Below are 16,195 nucleotides of genomic sequence, written 5' to 3'. Positions count from 1 at the left end.
TACATATGAACACAGAGGCCATGTTACTTCATCTCCCCTGTCTTCTCATCCTTCCTCCAGGTCCCAGAGCAATATGGAAGCATCAGGGCAGTGGCTGAAGGGAAGGGAGAGGAGTTTCTGGTTGGAACCTCTCGAAATTTCATTCTGAGAGGAACCTTTAACGACGGCTTCCGCGTGGAAGTGCAGGTACAGTCAGATTTTATCAGTATACTCCAGCATAAACCCAGTATAGACCAGCACAAACCCAGTATAGACCAGCATAAACCAGTAGAGGCCAACATAAACCCAATATACTCCAGCATAAACCCAGTATAGTCCAGCATCGTCGTTGGCATCTCTCGTGTCCGAGGATCCATTCCAAGAGATTAAGATGTGTGCTTGAAACAAAGATGACTTGACATCTGATGTCTTGTTCTTAGACTTCAACCGCTGGAGATTGAACAGGCTGCCATCAAAGCGGTAACACATGTTGACTTTACTGTCGAGTGACCGATCCGTCTTCTGCAAGAGAGCAGCAAGGTATATGGAAAATAATGTAGGCGCTAGAACACAGCCTTTCTTTACTCCACAATCCATGGGGAAAGGCTCAGAAAGGTTCCACAGAAACAGACACATCCTTTCATGTTAAAATGGAGGGCACGAATCATCTGGATGAAGTGGTCAGGACATCCAGATTTGGATAGCACATCCCATAAAATGGCTCTCGGAAGAGAATCGAATGCTTTCTCAAGGTCGAAAAAGATGAAAAACATTGTCTTCTGTTGTTCTCTTGCCTTCTCCATGAGCTGTTGTGCCACAAAGATCATATCGGTGGTCCCTCTGGGGGATCGAAAAATGCTTTGGGATTTGGGGAGAACTTCTTCGGCCAGTGTGATGAGAGGAGGGAAATTCCTCTGTAATAGCCGCACACTCCTCGGTCCCCTTTTTTGAAAATGTTAATGTTTGCGTCTCTGAAATCAGCTGGGGCAGTCCGGGTTTCCCAGATCTGCAGGATGATTTCATACAGTCGCTTCTGAAGAGGTAGTCCTCCATACTTGTACAGTTCTGCAGGGATTCCATCGGGGCCAGCTGCTTTGTTGTTGCGCATCTGAGCAATCACTGTTTGAAGCTCCTTGGTGGAAGGAGGTGCAGACATCCACGGTTTTTGCGGCAGAGTAGGTGGGCCATCAAAGCAGTCCAGAGAAGCTCATGATGGTTTGCAAAGGAGCTGGTGGAGGTGCTGTTTCCATCGTTGACTGATGGCTACGTCGTCCCTCAGAATTGTTACGTTGTCCTCTGCTTTCATTGTTGTTGCTGCGGTCTTGATGGGCCCGTAGATAGCATGGGTAGCAGAGAAGAAGTCGTGGAGGTGGTTCTGGTCTGCGTAGCCCTGTATCTCAAGGGCTTTACTTTGCCACCAAGCATCCTTCATGGAGCGGAGTTGAGCTTGGGTGTTTGACTTCAGTTTCTTGTAGTGCTCTTCTTTCGTCTTGGAGGTTCTATCTTTCTCCCAGGATAGATTAGCTTGATTCTGTGTGCTGATCAGGTTGAGAATTTCCTGGTTGTTCTTATCAAACCAATTCTGGTGACGTCTTTTCACAATACCAATTTCGGTTTCAGCTACAGCGAGAAGAGTCGTTTTTAGGTTTATCCAGTATGATATGGGGTTGTTTTCGATGAGGGCAACATCCTTCAGGATTTCTGTGACCTTCTTATGCTCATGCTTCTTCTTATGCTGAGATCTTCAAGCTTTCGGACATCGATTTTCTTTAGCGGGATTGTCATGGCAGGGCGTCTAGGCTTGGGTTTGAGTCTCAGATTGAGCTTGGAGATGGCCAGCCTATGATCGGTCCAACAATCGTCAGCATGCGGGAGTGCCTTGGTGACATGGACGTTGGATCGGTCCTTCATGCATACAATCACAAAGTCAATGAGATGCCAGTGGTGGGATCGCGGATGCATCCAGGTAGTTTTCTGGCTCATAGTATTTGTGATGGTGAGGCCATGTTCCGCACAGAGGCCAAGGAGAAGGCCTCCGTTTGAGTTGCATTTACTGACTCCATGCTTCCCAATGATGTTGCTCCATGTTGTACTGTGTCTGCCAATGCGAGCGTTGAGGTCAACCATGAGGATGAGCTTGTCAGCTGCTGGAATGGTGGAAATAGTTCTTAACAGGGTGTTGTAGAGAGCTATTTTCGCCTCATCGTCAGCATCAAGAGTCGGAGCATAAGCGCTGATGGCAGTCAGGAAGTATCCATTTTGAAGTGGTAATCTGATGGAGATGATGGCGTTCATTAATGCAGACAGGTGTTAGATTCAGGTCACGGACAAGTTTGGATCTGATTGCAAAGCCGGCTCCATGAATTCGGTGGTCTGTTTCTGGTAATCCTTTCCATATGGAAATCCTTTCCAACCTTTCCATATGAACATACTATATCCAAGACCTTTTTCTTCGAGTTGGCCTTCATCTGCAAGTCTTGTCTCTTGGAGAGCCGCAAGATCGACATTGAAGCAAGAGAGTTGTTATGCAGTAAGGGCAGTTCATCGTTCTGGTCTATCAGAGTCATTCCAATCAAGAAGAGTCCTAATGTTCCTGGTTCCAAAAGTCAGTAGTGTAAAAACGTACTTATTTCACCCGCAAGAAATGGATTTCCCACTGGACGCGGTATTCCAGTCAGGAGACATGGGGAAACAACTGTTTTCAGCCCACATTTTCTAGGGCCTTCCCCTGATTGGGGGGGAGCAGCGCTTTCCCTAAAAAGGGCTGCCCTGTCGCAAGGTTGCTGCCAAATCCACACAAAGTTTCCTGGGTTCATGTAGAGACTACCATCAGATCCTTACCACCAGTTTTGTGCCTTAGGAGCTAGGAGCTTCCAGGATGATCAGTCCCTTCTCCCGTCACTCCACAGCATCGCCAATGAACTTTGTGTGTGTGTGTGAGGGGGGGGGGGAAAGCATGGTCCTCAAAAAACTCTCGGAGCCATTCGCTAAAGCCTTGATTAAAGTGGTGATCAGGACATGACGCTTGTCCACACTGCTTGGCCTGGGAGAATCTAGTTCCATGGCAACACAAGAGTGAAGATGATAGGATCCGCCACAGGTTGTACCCAAGTGATGGTCGGATTGGGAGTCTGGACTGCCCACTTGTTAGGCACTTACGAGCCAGGGATGTGTGGGATTTTTATGACCGCCTGTCTGCGGTCCCGTTAGGCTTTAGCCAGCTGAGTGCTGCCCAGGTTACACCAGCTCCACAAGTGAAGTCCGGTCAATTCTGCGAGGAGGGGCCTATTTGGGGTTTGTCACACATGCAGGAATCAGTAGCCTGAACCTTTCAGCCCACATCACAAGATGCTTCAGCAACCCTCGACCAGCATAAACCAGTAGAGGCCAACATAAACCCATTATACTCCAGCATAAACCCAGTATAGACCAGCATAAACCAGTATAGACCAGCATTAACCAAGTATTGACCAGCATAAACCAGTGGAGGCCAACATAAATCCAGTATACTCCAGCATAAACTCAGTATAGACCAACATAAACCAGTATAGACCAGCATAAACCAATAGAGGCCAGCATAAACCAGTATAGACCAGCATAAATCAGTAGAGGCCAACATAAACCCAGTATACTCCAGCATAAACCCAGTATAGACCAGCATAACCAGTATAGACCAGTATAAACTAGTATAGACCAGCATTAACCAGTTTAGACCAGCGTAAACCTGTAGAGGCCAGCATAAACCCAGTAGAGACTAGTACACATCAGGAGAGACTAGTATAAACCAGTAGAGACCAGTGTGTACCAGTATAGATCAGGGATGCACAAAAACAGGTATGAAAATTGAGGAGGTGTGTTAAACTTTAGGGAGTTAATTTGTCCCGCTGAAGACTGGAAATAAGAACCACCACTAAAAATCTGACTCCATATTAGAGGAGTGGGGCAAGATTTAAATAAACCATTATTATGAAATCCACTAGTGACACATATTCCCAAACAGGCAACAGTTCATTTGAAAAAAGAACATAGCTGCCAGTTAGTTTTCAAGATATAAACTTCAAAAGCAAGCAAGCAAATTTATTTTTAAAGCATATTTCATACACAGCGCAATTCAATGTGCTTTACAGAAATAAAAACAAAAGGATCAACCATATGAAATATAATTAATTTATTCATTCATTCATCATCAGCTGTGGCAGCAAGCTAAGTAGGGCGCTCCAGACATCCCTCTCCCCAGCAATGCCCTCCAGCTCCTCCTGGGGAATCCCAAGGCATTCCCAGGCCAGATTGGACATGTAGTTCCTCCATTCAGTTCTGGTTCTACCCCGGGGTCTCCTCCCACTTGGCCGTGCCCAGTAAACCTCCAAAGGAAGGCGCACAGGCGGCATCTTAGTCAGATGCCCGAACCACCTCAACTGGCTCCTTTCAACACAAAAGAGCAGCGGCTCTACTCCGAGCTCCCTCCGGATGTCTGAGCTCCTCACCCTGTCTCTAAGGCTGAGCCCAGACACCTTACAGAGGAAGCTCATTTCAGTTGCTTGTATCCGCGATCTCACCCTTTTGGTCACTACCCAAAGCTCACGACCATAGGTGAGGGTTGGAACAAACATTGACTGGTAAATTGAGAGCTTTGCCTTCTGGCTCAGATCCCTCTTCACCACAATGGTCCGGTACAACGTCCACATTACTGCTGATGCTGTACCAATCCACCTGTCAATCTCCCGCTCCATCCTACCCTCACTCGTGAACAAGACCCCGAGATACTTGAACTCCTTCACTTGAGGCAACAACTCATCCCCAACCTGGAGGGAGCAAGCCACCGTTTTCTGGTAGAGAACCATGGCCTCAGACTTGGAGGTACTGACTCTCATCCCTGCCATTTCACACTCAGCTGTAAACCGCCCCAGTGCACGCTGGAGGTCGCGTTCTGATGAAGCCAACAAAACCACATCATCGGCGAAGAGCAGAGATGCAATTCTGAGGTTCCCAAAACGGACACACTCCTCACCTTGGCTGTGCCTTGAGATTCTGTCCATCAGTATCACAAACAGAGTCGGAGACAAGGGACAACCTTGGCGGAGTCTGGCACTCACTGAAAATGTGTTTGACTTTGTGCCAAGAATGCGGACACAGCTCTCACTTTGGTTATACAAGGACTGGATGGCTTGTAGCAACTGCCCCGGTACCCCATACTCCCGCTGTACTCCCCACAGAGTGCCTCGGGGTACATGGTTGTAAGCCTTCTCCAAGTCCACAAAACACATGTAGAGGCTGGTCAAGCTCCCATGCCCGCCTCAGCACTCCCGCAAGGGTAAAGAGTTGGTCTGTTGTTCCATGGCTAGGACAGAATCCGCATTGTTCCTCCTGGATCCGAGGTTCGACAATTGGTTGGAGCCTCCTTTCGAGCACCCTAGAGTAGACTTTCCCAGGGAGACTGAGCAATGTGATGCCCCAATAATTAGAACACACCCTCCAGACCCCCTTTTTGAATATGGGAACCACCACCCCAGTCTGCCACTCCACAGGTACTGTCCCCGACCTCCATGCAACACTGAAGAGGCATGTCAACCAAGACAGCCCAACAATGTCCAGAGCCTTCAGCATCTCAGGCGAATCTCATCCACACCCGGCTCCTTGCCACCAAGGAGTTTTTTAACTACCTCAGAGACCTCTGCCAGAGATATGGGTGGGGCTTCCCCTGAGTCTTCTGACTCTACCTCCTCCACTGAGGACGTGTTAGTCAGGTTCAGGAGCTCCACAAAATGTTCTTTCCACTGCTCGACAACATCCCCAGTCCGGGTCAACAGTTCCCCTCCCCGGCTGAACACAGCCTGAGTCAAGCCCTGCTTCCCCTTCCTGAGTCACTGGATGGTTTGCCAGAACTTCTTTGATGCCAACCAAAAGTCCTCCTCCATAGCCTCGCCGAACTCCTACCACAGCCGAGTTTTTGCTTTCGCGACTGCTGAAGCGGCAACCCTTCTGGCCTCCCGGTATCTGCCTGCTGCTTCAGGAGACCCCTTGGCCAACCAAGTCTGAAAGGCCTCCTTCTTCAGCCTGACAGCTTCCCTCACCACCGGTGTCCACCAACGGGTTCTTAGGTTGCCACCTCAACAGGCACCGATGACCTTATGACCACAGCTCCTGCCTGCCGCATCTGCAATAGAGGCTTTGAACAAGGCCCACTCAGTCTCTATGTCCCCGAGAACTTCTTCTGGCGGTGGGAGCTGTAGACCTCACGGACAGGGGCCTCCGCCAGATGTTCCCAGTTCACCCTCACTACACATTTGGGTTTGCCAGGTCTTTCCAGCAGCCTTCCCCGCCATCTGATCCAACTCACCACCAGGTGGTAATCAGTTGACAGCTCTGCTCCTCTCTTCACCCGGGTGTCCAAAACATACGGCTGCAGATCTGATGATATGACCACAAAGTCTATCATCGATCTTTGGCCTAAGTTATTCTGGTACCAAGTACACTTATGCACTAGCTTATGTTCGAACATGGTGTTTGGTATTGCCAATCCATGACTCGCACAGAAGTCCAATACCAAGGTACGGCTCGGTTTCAGATCAGGGAGGCTGTTCCTCCTAATCACACCCCTCCAGGTTTCTCCATCATATCCCACGTGAGCGTTGAAGTCCCCCAGCAGAACTGTAGAGTCCCGAGGCGGAGCCCTATCCAGGACACCACCTAGAGCAGGGGTGTCAAACTCCAGGCCTCGAGGGCCGCTGTGTCTGCAGGTATTTGTTGCAACCGTGCACTACACCACCTGATTTAACTAATTAGCTCACCTGCTGGATCAAGGAGGGAAAGGAACTAGTTTAATCAGGTGGTGTAGTGCATGGTTGCAACAAATACCTGCAGACACTGCAGCCCTCGAGGCCTGGAGTTTGACACCCCTGACCTAGAGAATCCAAGAAGGCCAGATACTCCAAACTGCTATTCGGTACATAAGCACACACAACAGTCAGAGCTTTTCCCCCAGTGACTCGCAGTCATATAGAGGCAACCCCCTATAGAACTCCAACATGGCGGTGCTCAACCAGGGACTTGTGAGTATCCCCATACCCGCCCGGTGCCTGTCAACTTGGCCAACTCCGGAAAAGTAGTGAGTCCAGCCCCTGGTTGGTACCGCTCCACCTCCCACACCAGCTCAGGCTCCTTCCCTGCCAGAGAGGTGACATTCCACATCCCAAGGACCAATCTGCGATGCCGGAAGTCGGCACGCCCCGGTCCCTGCCTTTGCCTGCCACTCCGCCTGCATTGCACTCTACACCAATGCTCATCCCCATGTGTGCTGGGTCCACGGGGTGGTGGCTCCATGTTGTTTTTTCGGGCTGGACCCGACCGGGCCCCATAGGCCAAGGCCCAGCCACCAGACGCTCACCGGCGAGCTCCCCTCCCAGGTCTGGCTCCAGGAGGGGGCCCCGGTTTCCCTTGTCCGGGCGAGGTGCTGTAATTCTGCTGGTGTAAATTCGTTGGGTTTTTTGGGAATCACTCTTAGTCTGGCCCCTCCCCTGGGACCAATTTGCCTTGGGAGACTCTCCCAGGCGCTATTGCCCCCAACAACACAGCCCCCAGGATCACCGGGACACACAAACCCCTTCACCACGTTAAGGTGATGATTCTCGGAGGAGAAATATAATTTTAAAAATTCATTTAATTATATTTCTCCTTAATTAAATATAATTAAAAGAGAATAAATAAAAGCAAATAGGAGTAATCATATATAAAATATAATTAAAAGAGGACAAAGTACATAAAATGTACTGTGAATTAGTAATTAAAAAGAGTAATATAATTAAAAGACATGTACTATGAAAAGAAAATACAAAGTACAAAATAAAATTAAAATTAAAAAAAAATATATATATATATATAATAAAAACATAGTCACTTCCCCACCAGGAGTGACTATAGAGATCTACTTCCAGAAATAAAATGCAGTTGGAATGAGGTGCAAGTTTTATTGCTTAATCATAGGCACAAGAAAAAAGAAATGTCTTTAAGCTAGATTTAAAACTTCCTATATTTGGAGCACATCTAAGATCTTCTGGTCGTTTGTTCCAGTTGCATGCAGCGTAACAGCTAAATGCTGCTTCTCCATGTTTTTTTTTTTACTCTGGGCTGAACTAACTGACCCGAGTCCATGGATCTTAGAGCCCTACCTGGTTTATACTCTTCGAGTGTGTCAATGATGTATTCTGGGCCTACATCATTCAGTGATTTGTAAGCACGTAACAGCACTTTAAAATCTATTCTGTAACTAACTGGAAGCCAGTGTAGAGATGTCAGGACTGGAGTAATGTGCTCTGTTCTCTTGGTCCTGGTTAAAACTCTAGCAGCAGCATTCTGGATAAGCTAGAGCTGTTTAATGGTCTTTTTGGGAAGACCAGTTAAGAGACCGTTACAGTAATCAATTCTACTGGAAATAAAAGCATGGATGAGCATCTCTTGGTCATTTTGGGATACCAGACCCTTGATTCTGGCTATATTTTTAAGATGATAGAAGGCTGTTTTAATGATTGCTTTGATATGGCTGGTGAACGTGAGATCTGCTTCTATTAAAACGCCAAGATTTTGGACTTGGTCTTTGGTTTTTAGAGCTCGAGAATTGAGTTGTTCATTTATAATAATTCTCTTCTCTTTATTGCCAAACACAATAATCTCTTCTTTTTTTCTTCCTTATTTAATTGAAGAAGGTTTTGGCTCAACCAGTTATTTATCTGCTCCAAACAGTGACACAGTGAGTCTAGTATTGGGCTGAGATCATCAGGTGATAGAGCCAGATATATCTGATTATCATTTGCATAACCATGGTAATCCATGTTGTTGCTCTGAAGAATTTGGCCTAAAGGCAGCATGTATAGATTAAACAGGAGAGGTCCGAGAACTGATCCCAGGGGGAATTCCACACATCATAGTCACTCTATCAGATTCATAACTGCCAATAGTGACGAAGTAACTTTGGTCTTCTAAATAAGACCTGAACCAATTAAGGACTGCTCCGGAAAGTCCTACTCAATGTTCCAGCCTGTCTAACAGTGTTCTGTGATCTACAGTGTCAAATGCCACACTGAGATAAAGTAAAACCAGAACAGATATTTTACCTGAGTCAGTATTCAGCCGTATGTCATTTAACACTTTTATAAGAGCTGTTTCAGTACTGTGGTTAGGTCGGAAACCTGATTGATATTTGTCGAAATTACCATTTGAGTTAAAAAAAAAATTGCTGAGTTGATTTGAAACAACTTCCTCGATGATCTTAGCTGTAAAAGGAAGATTTGGAACTGGTCTATAGTTATTTAACACAGAGGTATCCAGAGTTCTCTTTTTTAGGAGTGGCTTAATGGCAGCTATTTTTAGTGACTTTGGGAAAGTGCCTGATAGCAGTGTGCTATCAACTATTTGATCTAACTCCATTTTTACAGAGTTAAAAATAGTTTAAAAAAAATCAGACGACAGTGTGTCGAGACAACATGTTGCTGATTTAAGATGCTGAGCTGTTTCCGCTAGGGTTTCTTGATCAATGATATTGTATTGTGACATAATGACCAGATTATTTCTAGGCAGTCGTAGAGACTGCATAGTTTTATTGCTTCACTGTGTGGTGTTGATGGTCTGTCTAATAGTTTTAATTTTTTCACCAAAAAAGCAAGCAAATTCATTACATTTCTCTGTGGAGAGGAGTTCTGGGGCTATCTGTTTTGGGGGGTCTGTAAGCTTGTCAACCATGGCAAATAAGAGTGCGGGTAGTAAAGGTTAGCCGCACCAAGACCTGGCCATCACCCTTGATAACACCGTGGTGATGCCAACTTGGACTGCGAGGAATCTGAGTGTGATCCTGGATGACCAACTCTTGTTTGCTGCAAATGTTGCATCGGTTGCTCACTCCTGCAGATTTCTCCTCTATATCATCAGGAGGATTGGCCCATTCCTCACCGACGAGACGGCACAGGTGCTCATCCAGGCTCTAGTCATCTCCCGGCTGGACTACGGCAACTCCCTCCTTGCTGGTGCCCCGGCGTCGGCCATCAGACCCTCTGGAGCTTGTTCAGAAAGCTGTAGCTTATCTGGTGTTCAACCGCCCTAAGTTCTCCCACACAACTCCCCTTCTCATGTCCCTACACTGGCTCCCAGTAGCTGCTCGCATCCAGTTTAAGACTCTGGTGCTAGCCAACAGGGCAGTGAAAGGAAATAAATATCTCCTTCCTATCTCCAGGCCATGGTCAAACCGTAGACCCCCGCCCAACCACTTCACTCTGCTGCCTCGGGACGCCTGGTTGTCCCGTCGCTCAGAGGCCCCTGCTGCCAATCGACCCGGTCACGGCTCTGTTCTGTCCTGGCCCCACAGTGGTGGAATCAACTCCCCACTGATGTCAGGACAGCGGAGTCGCTGCCCATCTTTTGGCACAGGTTGAAAACTCAACTCTTCAACAACTACTACCCTGTTACTTGTTCTTAGCACTTATTGTATTCGCTCATTTAAAAAGAAAATGCTGACATGCTCACACTAACATACAAGTTAACTATCAAACAAAGTAATGTAGAAACAAAACGAACATATGACTGTAATGTAATGTATTATTAATGTTCCCGTTAATCAAATAAGAAGAAATTAGCTGTCTAGCCTTACATAACTCATAGCTGAAATTATAAAGGCTTTGTTTATACTAGTCGTAGTGGATTTGAAGTTTAGTTTTCCTCCATTTGCGTTCGGCTTTCCTTCATTCTCTTTTCAGGCCTTTTACCATCATGGTATTTCTCCAGGCAGCACGGTGGCGCAGTGGTTAGCACAACCGCCTCACAGTAAGAAGGTCCTGGGTTCGAGCCCCGGGGTAGTCCAATGTTGGGGGTCTTCCTGTGTGGAGTTTGCATGTTGTCCCCGTGTCTGCGTGGGTTTCCTCCGGGTGCTCCGGTTTCCTCCGACAGTCCAAAGACATGTAGGTCAGGTGAATAGGCCGTAGTAAACTGTCACTAGGTATGAATGTGTGTGTGTGTGTGTGTGTGTGTGTGTGTGTGTGTGTGTGTGTGTGTGTGTGTGTGTGTATGTTGGCCCTGTGTGACAGTCTGGTGGCCTGTCCAAGGTGTCTTCCCGCCTGCCGCCCAATGACTGCTGGGATAGGCTCCAGCATCCCCGCGACCCTGAGAGCAGGATAAGCGGTTCGGAAAATGGATGGATGGATGGATGGCCTTTCTCCAAGGGGCCTTCTTTTTGCTCAGAGTTTTCTTGACTTTTACCGGTGCGACAACATTCATGACGTTTAGAATTGTCATGTTAAAATTGTCCAGGAGTACATCAGCTGTCTCTGAATTCATGGTTTGTGACATAGTTATTGTCTCCATAAACTTAGCACTAGTACTCTCATTTATATACCTCTTTTTAACAGATACAGCGCTAGTTTGAACATCTGGTGCTATCCGTAAGTCAAAGACGACAGCGGTGATCATAAGAGCGTGGCTCAGCACATAAATACACCAAAGTCAACAACCACTGGGTCAATCATCACAAAACTTGCAGGATATGTCCCCATACCCACCTGAAATAAACCCTGAAAGTTTTATTCAAGTCTTATTCTTTTTTTGAATTTGTAGCGCACCCACTAGAGGGGTGGCATCACACAAACCGGACTATAAATCAGAAATTGTTTGTCCAACAATGATAAAACTCACATGATACGTTTCATATCAATGTTGAACTATTTGTGGTAAACTATTTTGAAATTGCTCTATAGGGGATGCCACCAGTTCCAAACACGTGGATGCGCCTGACGCAAAATTGGCAATAAATAAATGGCAGTTTGTCCCAACATCACCAAGTTTGGTGGATTTGTTTTCTTTTTTAATTTCCCCCCTTTTCTCCCCAATTGTATCCAGCCAACTACCCCACTCTTCCGAGCCGTCCTGGTTGCTGCTCCACCCCCTTTGCTGATCTGAGGAGGGCTGCAGACTACCACATGCCTCCTCCAATACATGTGGAGTCACCAGCCGCTTCTTTTGACCTGACAGTGAGGAGTTTCCCCAGGGAGATGTGGCACGTGGAGGATCACATTACCCCCCCCTCCCCCCAACAGGCACCCCGACCAACCAGAGGAGGTGCTAGTCCAGCAACCAGGACACATACCCACATCCGGCTTCCCACCTGCAGATACGGTCAATTGTGTCCATAGGGACACGCGACCAAGCCGCAGGTAACATGGGGATTCAAACTGACGATCCTTATGTTGGTAGGCAATGGAATAGACCGCTATGCCACCTGATGCCCCAAAATGAAAGAAAAAAATTACTTCACATTATGACAGGTGCGTTTGTGGGTTAGTGGTTGTGTCAGGAAGGGCATCCGACATAAATTCTGCCAAATCATTATGCGGATTGATAAGACCAGAATTGACATACCAGATTGGTCGAGGCCCGGGTTAACAACGACCGCCATCGGTGCTGTGCCCTCACAGGTTGCTAATGGAAACTATGCGCCTTTTGGGGAACATAGGAAAAGACAGAGGAGAAGAGGGGTACAAGCAAACAGAAAAGAGAGAAGAGACAACTGAAGAAGAAAGACTTCAGAATGGCCACACTTAATGTTGGGACAATGACAAGCAGAGAGAGGGAAATAGCAAACAGGAGAAGGATACAAATGATATGTGCTCAGGAGACAAAGTGGAGAGGAAGCAAGACAAGAGAGATTGGAGGAGATTATAAGATATACTACCATGGGACAGACAGTAAAAGGAACGGAGTGGGAATAATCCTAGGCAGAGCTACAACAGAAAGTCGTAGAAATAAAGAGGGAATTGGATAGGCTGAGGCTGGATTTGTATGGACATCTGGCAAATATAAGTTTGTATGCACCACAAGTAGGTTGTGATGAGGAAGAAAAGTTGAATTTCTGGAGATGACTGGACAATGTAATGGCAGGCATACCAGGGAATGAAAGAGTTTTCATTGGAGCAGTCTTGAATGGACACGTGGGAGAAGGACTTGGTGGTGATGAGGATGTCATGGGAAACTTTGGTTTGGAATGAGAAATGCACGTGCAGAGTCAATAGATCACAGATAATTTACAAATCACATTTTTCAGTTTTATTTTTAATTTATAAGCCATCTGGTCCTTGTATAACCAAAGTGAGAGCTGTGTGCGCATTCTCAGCACAAAGTCAAACACGTTTTCGGTGGGTGTCAGACTCCGCCAAGGTTGTCCCTTGTCTCAGATTCAGTTTGTGATATTCATGGACAGGATCTCAAGGCACAGCCAAGGTGAGGAGTGTGTCCATTTTGGGAACCTCAGAATTGCATCTCTGCTCTTCACAGATGATGTGGTTTTGTTGGCTTCATCAGAACGCAATCCCCAGCGTGCACTGGGGCGGTTTGCAGCTGAGTGTAAAATGGCCGGGATGAGAGTCAGCACCTCCAAGTCTGAGGCCATGGTTCTCTACTGGAAAATGGTGGCTTGCTCCCTCGAGGTTGGGGTGAGTTGTTGCCTCAAGTGAAGGAGTTCAAGTATCTCGGGGTCTTGTTCATGATTGAGGGTTGGATGGAGCGGGAGATTGACAGGTGGATTAGTACAGCATCAGCAGTAATGCGGACGTTGTACCGGACCATTGTGGTGAAGAGGGATCTGAGCCAGAAGGCAAAGCTCTCAATTTACCAGTCAATGTTCGTTCCAACCCTCACCTATGGTCGTGAGCTTTGTGTAGTGACCAAAAGGGTGAGATTGTGGCTACAAGTGGCTTAAATTAGTTTCCTCTGTAGGGTGTCTGGGCTCAGCCTTAGGGTGAGGAGCTCGGACATCCGGAGGGAGCTCGGAGTAGAGCCGCTGCTCCTTCGCGTCAAAAGGAGCCAGTTGAGATGGTTCGGGCATCTGATCAGGATGCCTCCTGGGTGCCTTCCTTTGGAGGTTTTCCGGGCACGGCCAACTGGGAGGAGACCCCAGGGTAGACCCAGAAATCGCTGGACGGACTACATGTCTAGTCTGGCCTGGGAATGCCTTGGGATCCCCCAGGAGGAGTTGGAGGGCGTTGCTGGGGAGAGGGACGTCTTGAATGCCCTACTTAGCTGCTGCCACTGCAACCCTACCCCGGATAAGCGGCTGACGATAAATGAATGAATGAATTTTTAATTTAACCTACCTTTCCAACTTTTTCTGATTAGGGGTTGAATATGTATGACATCCTTTGTCTTGAATGTTATAAATTTTTAGGACATTGACAATCATTTCTAGTTTTAATCATCGTATATGACTGCTGTTTCAGTTGCCCTTTATTTCATGTTGCATGTTTGTATTTAGACTCACAAGTCAGTCTCTCAACACGTCGCGCAACTATAGACTGAGTACAATCTACCAGCTTTTGTTATTAAAACTGGGTGGAAACACTCATAGAATAAAAAAAAATGCATTGCAGAACTAATCCAACGTCTTTCGAGTGGCCCTTCATATTTGGCAGTGATATTCAGAAGTTATTTGCTTGTAAACACTGTCATACCAGCAACATGTGCATTATAAGATGGCTCAGCTGCAGTCACCAAATAAAACCTTCTCCATTATGGAGAGCAGAGGGCATATGAGCAGCACCACACATTTCTGTCCCTGTGCTGACAACAACACAGACCGTTGGCCAGGCTGGATAGACTAAACATTTCCACTAACCAGTTGGTAAAGAAGCCAACACGTCTTTCTCTTCTTGGGTTAAAAGTTTTACATAAGGTCGCTGTAGTCTTTAATGTCACCAGTCTTGTGGACTGAACACACAGTTGATACAGTGGATTCAAATAACGTTAAGTTGCTCGGCGCATCCATTTTTGTCTATCCATCCATCCATTATCCAAACCGCTTATCCTGCTGTCAGGGCTTATCCCAGCAGCTATTGGGTGGCAGGCAGGGAGACACTCTGGACAGGCCGCCAGGCCATCTCTCCGTGTTACAAAGTGATTTGCTGTTTCTGCAGTTTGCTTCTCTACGGGGGAGGCATTGTTTCTAGTCAGGCGTGTCCTAGATTTCCAAATCACTAGGCGTAGGTTTGTTAGCAGCCGTTCTCACCGCTATTGTAGCAACTATCTTGCATTTAAAAGTCCCCAGACGTTGCGAGATCTCCAATCATCTGGTGTTGTGAGACTAGTTTGTACTTGAATCCATTACCCTGACGAAGGCTCACATGCCAAGATGCATCAGTTCTCACTAGCATACAAAGCTTTTGTTGTCAGTACGGAGTTAATGGAATCCAAACTAGATCTGCACGAATTAGAGCTCAACCAGTTGCACGAATTAGAGCTCAACCAGTTATTTTTAAAATCAGCTTTATGATTCCCAAAATTATAGTGGTTCTGCTCCTCAGGCATATTGTAACATCCATTAGTAAAAACAGTTTTATAATGAACAGGTAACCAGTAAAGAGAAACTGGAATTGTAGTAATGCAATCATATTGTTCAAAATCATTCCTGCTGTCTGTTGAACAAGCTGAAGTTGTCAGAGTAAAGACAGCCAGTCAGAAAGACAGGAAGTTAAAGAGAACTGGGTTTTAATCACATTTGCTTTTTTCCCTTTGTTCATATCTGTTGCTACAGAATGCTACATTAGAAAAGTATCAGATCGATACTTATCAATACAATAAAGGATCACATCAATATTAATTCAGTAATCTGTACTTATCAATACAATAAACCGTACATTGTCTAAATTTCATCTCATGTTGTAAGTGCTGGATGTGTTTCAGGGTCATACAGACGAGCTGTGGGGTCTGGCTTCTCACCCCTTCAGGGAGCTTTTCCTCACTTGTGGTCAAGACAGACAGGTGTGCCTTTGGAATGCTGTGGACCATTCACTGGAGTGGAGCCGCCTGCTGGAGGTCAGACAGATGGACAGACAGACAAATAAACTGGATGAACTGATGGATGGGTGGATAGATGGATAGACAAATATCCTCTCTCCTGCCTGTCTGTGTTCTCATCTTTCTCTATCTTCCTGTCACTCCTAGGAGCATGGCCACTGTGCAGATTTCCATCCCAGTGGAGTGGTGGTTGCCATAGGAACCCATTCGGGAAAGTCAGTACCATTCACCTAGAAAACCACAACTCATGACCCTACGTTTGCAGACTGAATTTAAACAGATTTCCAGGAAATAATTTTGAATGTCAAATTTAGCATCCATGGTTCAAGAACATTGGTGGTAGATTGCATGAATAGATGTCTTGTATATAGCTATACAGCTGCAGATTATAGAGATT

At 46.5% G+C, this 16,195-nt stretch overlaps 1 protein-coding gene across 1 annotated transcript in view; it reads left to right on the top strand.

Annotated features, from left to right (window-relative positions):
- The window catches only part of LOC130122431 (echinoderm microtubule-associated protein-like 4), a 218,711-nt gene that overhangs the window by 151,088 nt on the left and 51,428 nt on the right, over positions 1–16,195 (top strand). Inside the window, exons 16-18 of the mRNA XM_056291344.1 lie at positions 61–186; positions 15,685–15,816; positions 15,946–16,013. Coding sequence (XP_056147319.1) covers positions 61–186; positions 15,685–15,816; positions 15,946–16,013 — 326 coding nt within the window. The remainder of the gene's footprint in view (positions 1–60; positions 187–15,684; positions 15,817–15,945; positions 16,014–16,195) is intronic.

The sequence above is a fragment of the Lampris incognitus genome, chromosome 13 (genome assembly GCF_029633865.1).
Source record: "Lampris incognitus isolate fLamInc1 chromosome 13, fLamInc1.hap2, whole genome shotgun sequence".
Taxonomy (NCBI): domain Eukaryota; kingdom Metazoa; phylum Chordata; class Actinopteri; order Lampriformes; family Lampridae; genus Lampris; species Lampris incognitus.
This window is presented reverse-complemented; position numbering and strand designations above follow the sequence as displayed.